This window comes from Protomyctophum parallelum (genome assembly GCF_964188405.1).
Source record: "Protomyctophum parallelum genome assembly, chromosome: 10".
In the NCBI taxonomy this organism is placed as follows: Eukaryota; Metazoa; Chordata; class Actinopteri; order Myctophiformes; family Myctophidae; genus Protomyctophum; species Protomyctophum parallelum.
Window position 1 is genome coordinate 49,438,103 of NC_139704.1, and position 6,583 is coordinate 49,444,685.

General features: G+C 44.0%; 1 protein-coding gene across 1 annotated transcript in view; it reads right to left on the reverse strand.

The window, feature by feature from the left end:
• The window catches only part of zswim8 (zinc finger, SWIM-type containing 8), a 144,906-nt gene extending 141,367 nt beyond the window's left edge, over window positions 1-3,539 (reverse strand). Inside the window, exon 1 of the mRNA XM_083775375.1 lies at window positions 3,293-3,539. Within this exon, the coding sequence (XP_083631501.1) occupies window positions 3,293-3,470 (178 nt within the window). The 5' untranslated portion in view covers window positions 3,471-3,539. The remainder of the gene's footprint in view (window positions 1-3,292) is intronic.
• Window positions 3,540-6,583: the final 3,044 nt, after the last annotated feature.

Sequence of the window (6,583 nt, forward strand, 5' to 3'; positions counted from 1 at the left end):
AGTAGAAGGCTATGGACCAGAGCTAACCAAGACACATCACAATAATAATAATAATAATACAGCAACAGGACAATGTGTTTCTGAAGGCAAAGCGAACAGTGTGGCTGATGTACCTACTGTACTGTTATAGAGGGAAATGAGAAGTACAGTAGCCCCTTACAGAGGAGAACAAGAACAATGCCTTATTCTCTACCCCCCCCCCCCCCCCCCCCCAGTCCTACAAGCAGTCGTTTCCGGCTTCTAAAGCTAAGTGTAATGAGTTTGCATGCTTTTCTTTTTTTTAAACAAAATGTGTAACATTAGAGCTGATATTTATGAATGGTGCTGCTGCTAGCACAAACCCTCAAACAGCAGCTAACGGTGCCAGGGTAGATCTCTAAACCCTTAAACAGCAGCTAATGGTGCCAGGGTAGATCTCTAAACCCTCAAACAGCAGCTAATGGTGCCAGGGTAGATCTCTAAACCCTCAAACAGCAGCTAACGGTGCCAGGGTAGATCTCTAAACCCTCAAACAGCAGCTAATGGTGCCAGGGTAGATCTCTAAACCCTCAAACAGCAGCTAACGGTGCCAGGGTAGATCTCTAAACCCTCAAACAGCAGCTAACGGTGCCAGGGTAGATCTCTAAACCCTCAAACAGCAGCTAACGGTGCCAGGGTAGATCTCTAAACCCTCAAACAGCAGCTGATGGTGCCAGGGTAGATCTCTAAACCCTCAAACAGCAGCTAACGGTGCCAGGGTAGATCTCTAAACCCTCAAACAGCAGCTAACGGTGCCAGGGTAGATCTCTAAACTCTCAAACAGCAGCTAACGGTGCCAGGGTAGATCTCTAAACCCTCAAACAGCAGCTAACGGTGCCAGGGTAGATCTCTAAACCCTCAAACAGCAGCTAACGGTGCCAGGGTAGATCTCTAAACCCTCAAACAGCAGCTAACGGTGCCAGGGTAGATCTCTAAACCCTCAAACAGCAGCTAACGGTGCCAGGGTAGATCTCTAAACTCTCAAACAGCAGCTAAAGGTGCCAGGGTAGATCTCTAAACCCTCAAACAGCAGCTAACGGTGCCAGGGTAGATCTCTAAACCCTCAAACAGACGCTAATGGTGCCAGGGTAGATCTCTAAACCCTCAAACAGAAGCTAATGGTGCCAGGGTAGATCTCTAAACCCTCAAACAGAAGCTAATGGTGCCAGGGTAGATCTCTAAACCCTCAAACAGCAGCTAATGGTGCCAGGGTAGATCTCTAAACCCTCAAACAGCAGCTAACGGTGCCAGGGTAGATCTCTAAACCCTCAAACAGCAGCTAACGGTGCCAGGGTAGATCTCTAAACCCTCAAACAGAAGCTAATGGTGCCAGGGTAGATCTCTAAACCCTCAAACAGCAGCTAACGGTGCCAGCGTAGATCTCTAAACCCTCAAACAGCAGCTAATGGTGCCAGGGTAGATCTCTAAACCCTCAAACAGCAGCTAATGGTGCCAGGGTAGATCTCTAAACTCTCAAACAGACGCTAATGGTGCCAGGGTAGATCTCTAAACCCTCAAAAAGACGCTAATGGTGCCAGGGTAGATCTCTAAACCCTCAAACAGACGCTAATGGTGCCAGGGTAGATCTCTAAACCCTCAAACAGAAGCTAAAGGTGCCAGGGTAGATCTCTAAACCCTCAAACAGAAGCTAATGGTGCCAGGGTAGATCTCTAAACCCTCAAACAGCAGCTAACGGTGCCAGGGTAGATCTCTAAACCCTCAAACAGCAGCTAACGGTGCCAGGGTAGATCTCTAAACTCTCAAACAGCAGCTAAAGGTGCCAGGGTAGATCTCTAAACCCTCAAACAGCAGCTAACGGTGCCAGGGTAGATCTCTAAACCCTCAAACAGCAGCTAACGGTGCCAGGGTAGATCTCTCCAGGGTAGATCTCTCCAGGGTAGATCTCTCCAGGGTAGATCTCTCCAGGGTAGATCTCTCCAGGGTAGAGCCTATTGTCTTTCTGCGCAACTGTAAAGTACTTTGAGCTGTAATGAAAGGTGCTATACAAATAAAAGCTTTATTATTATTGTTATTATTATTATTATTATTAGTGTACTACATGTATGAATGGAACCAAATGGACCAGCGGTGGCCGAACGGTTTGCGGAGCGGTCTTGATATCGGAAAGGTCGCTAGTTCGTATCCCCGGACCGGCACGTTAAAATTACCACCGCTGAAGTGCCCTTGAGCAAGGCATTGAACCCCTACCATGAAATGTTCTATGAGCAGGGCCTGGCTGTAAACAAGTTATTGAGCTTAGTCCAGTTACCCTGGGTAAACATAGTACCTTTCCTTTCCTTAGTCCAGTTACCCTGGGTAAACATAGTACCTTTCCTTTCCTTAGTCCAGTTACCCTGGGTAAACATAGTACCTTTCCTTTCCTTAGTCCAGTTACCCTGGGTAAACATAGTATCTTTCCTTTCCTTAGTCCAGTTACCCTGGGTAAACATAGTATCTTTCCTTTCCTTAGTCCAGTTACCCTGGGTAAACATAGTACCTTTCCTTTCCTTAGTCCAGTTACCCTGGGTAAACATAGTACCTTTCCTTTCCTTAGTCCAGTTACCCTGGTTAAACATAGTACCTTTCCTTTCCTTACCCTTACAGATCTATAACTCCTAAAGTGTACGAAAGGAGTGTGTGTGACTGTGTGTGCGCGCCAGCCAGCCAGCCAGCCAGCCAGCCAGACCTTTGATTTTGACAGTAGTGTTGTTTTCGTCGACTAAAACTAAGACGAAAAATGTTCGTCGACTACCTTTTTTCACTGACGAAAATGAATGGAAACTAAATGAAAACTAAGCTACGATGACTAAAACTAAGACTAAATATACTGACAATTTCGTCGACAAATAAAAACTAGACTAAAATGTTAGGAAGGGACTAGCCGAAATAGCCGATCTACAAGCTCCCAACGCGTCGCAGCGCGACGCGTTGTGAGCTTGTAGATCGGCTATTTCCAGCAAGTGTAAAAACACTCATTACGACGGCATCAAGGCCCGCCAAAATACATTTTAGTCGTCTAAACCAACCGTAGATTTAGTCGACTAAAGTCTTATGACGTTTAAGTCGACTAAAACTAAGACTAACACTAAGACATTCCAGGTGACTAAAACATGACAAAAGCTAAATGAAGTTTCAGTCCAAAGACTATGACTAAACTAAAATAGAAATTTGCTGCCAAAAACAACACTGGTGTGCGTGCGTGCGTGCGTGTGTGGCGTTGCGTTGCGTGGCGTTGCGTGTGCGTTGCGTGGCGTGTGCGTGTGCGTGACGTTACCTTTGATCTTGACCGTGGGGGAGTTGGGCCCGGCGGACTGCTTCCTCCAGCCCCTCCAGTTCTGACAGAGGCTCTCGGCCTCGGAGATGAAGCTGCACAGCGAGTCCTCCTCGAAGCGGTCCGAGTCCTCGAAGGAGAACCTCTCTCCGTCCTCCCACTCCGCGAACATCAGCTCCATGGTGGCGTCGTCCGCGCGGCGGATTCCTTCTTCTCTTCCGTCTTTCTCCTCCTCCTCCTCCTCCTCCTCCTCCTCCTCCCCCCTTTTAATTAAACGGTGGGGGTCTACAAAACAGAAAGGAGGGGGGTCGATGAACAACAAGGAGACAACAACAACAACACAGTGTTTATTTTTCCTTAACCCATTCTGACCTGAGATCAGATTCTAAAAAAAATTCTTCTACATCCTGACAGTTTTCCATTCTGACCTGAGATCAGATTCTAAACATGTCTTCTACAGCCTGACAGTTTTCCATTCTGACCTGAGATCAGATTGTAAACATGTCTTCTACATCCTGCCAGTTTTCTGAAAAAAGCTATGTTTCTATGTCAGTCGTTCTTCGGTTTAAAAAAAAATAGCAGACCTACAAGCTCATAGCACTCGGTGGCGCGCTATGAGCTTGTAGATCTGCTATTTTTCAATAGCTAAAGCATAGCATAATGCTAACACCAAAAGGGGTTCCCGAGTGCCGCGCTACGAGCTTGTAGATCTGCTATTTTCTTTTTTAAATCATGAAAATGTGGGTGCGGATCGTTGAATATATTCTGCTTCTTTCACAGGTAAATATTTTAACTCATTTCTTTGCTTCTGGGAGGAATCGACATATTTAACATTTAACAACATATTTAACATAATTATATAATATTTTAACTCGTGTCTTTGCCATTTTCGGATAGGGGTCGGTCAGCCGATTGCATATAATTCCTGGGGTCCGACCTCGACATGAAATAGTTTGAGAATCACTGATATATAGAAACATAGGGGTTTTCAGAACACTGTCAGGATTTAGGAGACATTTGTAGAATACCCAAGTGTTCTAATTGGGGGAGGGGCAGCCACACACACAAAAAACAACCAAAACAAACTCCTAGATACTTTTAACCCATTCTGACCTGAGATCAGATTCACACGAGGTTTCCGCCGGACACACACTGGTCTGATGAACCCATTCTGACCTGAGATCAGATTCTAAAAATGTCAGTCGCTCTTCGATTTTTCAAAAATAGCAGACCTACAAGCTCGTATATATATATATATGAGCTTGTAGATCTGCTATTTTTAAATAGCTAAAGCTAAATAGCTAAAGCATAACATGATGCTGACACCAAAATGGGTGACTAAACTCCACTTTATCTACAGAATAAATAACGTATCCCGTTTAGCACAAAAAAGGAAAAACAATGTTAACTTTTGTAGCTTTCTGTAACTTTTTGTTGTTGTTGTTGTTGTAGTCTATTCAGGTTCCTAAAGTGTAATGCTTAATTGGGTCGTCCACTCACAGTTAACAGTCTTTGTATTGAGTTTGTGCTTGAAATGTACTGTAATTCTGCAAACTGTTAATAAATATTTCAATCAATCAATCAATCAATCAATCTGGCTGAAAAAATACGCTTAAATGACAGTCTGGCACCCTGGTATCTATTCTATTAGTTCTTGTGTTTTAATTAACCCATTCTGAACGGGCACCCATTTTGGTGTTGGCATCATGTCATGCTTTAGCTATTGAAAAATAGCAGATCTACAAGCTCATATCGCGCCACCGAGTGGCGCGATACGAGCTTGTAGGTCTGCTATTTTTTGAAAAATCGAAGAACGACTGACATTTTTAGAATCTGATCTCAGGTCAGAATGGGTTCGTCAGACCAGTGTGTGTCCAGTGGAAACCTGGTATGAATCTGATCTCAGGTCAGAATGGGTTAAAGAAGCTAAACTTTTAAAGTTTCATGGTGGAATGGGTTGGGTGGTACCGCTATAGCTGCTTCTTCTTATCTTTCGCAAACCAAGAGCCTTATTGCCATTTAGGGCGATATAGTTATCTGAAACTGAATCCATTTACTGCCCATGGCTGGCCCTGAGCGACTCACTAAACTTAACCCATTCTGACCTGAGATCAGATTCATACCAGGTTTCCACTGGACACACACACACACACACACTGGTCTGATGAACCCATATTCTGACCTGAGATCAGATTCTAAAAAAAGTCAAGTCGCTCTTCGATTTTTCAAAAATAGCAGACCTACAAGCTCATAGCGCGCCACTCGGTGGCGCGCTATGAGCTTGTAGATCTGCTATTTTTCAATAGCTAAAGCACGACATGATGCCATAAACACCAAAATGGGTTCCCGTTCAGAATGGGTTTTGAACTACAGGATCACATTTACGAGAGCATTTCTCTTCTTTAAAAAAGAAATAATAAGTTTACTGACTGTGTGTGTGCTGCTGGGGGTCTATAGTTTAGAGTTTAGACTTAGATCTGGGTGGACAAACTGGACTATATGCAAGAAAAGAAAACGACCCCCCCCACCACCACCATTAACTAAAGTTAAGTTATATATAGGGACAGGTCGAGTGTAAACAAAATAATGTCGACGAGGTGATTCTAAATGAATGCCCCCAAAAAACAAAAAGAGGAAAACTTTACTAATCCACAGCGCCTAGTGTCAAGTCAACCTGACACCACATTACATTACACCCTAATAACAACTCACTGCTGGGTTGAATAGACAGACATAATCATTCCGTTATAATCTGCTAATATATTATATATATAAAATGATTGTTTTTCCCTTTCGTGTTTGCTCCTAATCAGCTGGTCAAACACCGCTCTCTCTCTCTCTACACACAGTCAGTTGGACATTCATTTCTTCATATATATAATTATAAAAGCGTGTTTATTACCAAATGACCTCGGTCTGTCACAGTCAACTATTGATCCTCGTTCTCCCGACGGAGAGCCTCCATTAAAGTTCACATTATTTCAACAAGACAAGCGTCTCTGTTTTAATTAATATCTCCCTTTGTTTGTCTGTCCGGCTGCTCTCTCTCTCTCTCTCTCAAGTCACTCGGATCCTTCCTTCTCTCTGAATGCTACACTGCTAGCTTTCACTGGCTTAGGCTTAGCGTTAGCATGCTAACGTGCTACTATATAGCGCCCGTTAGGCTGAAAGGAGAAGCTAAACAGTTAGCGTTAGCATGCTAACGTGCTACTATATAGCGCCCGTTAAGCTGAAGGGAGAAGCTAAACCGTTAGCGTTAGCATGCTAACATACTATAGCGTCGTTAAGCTGCTG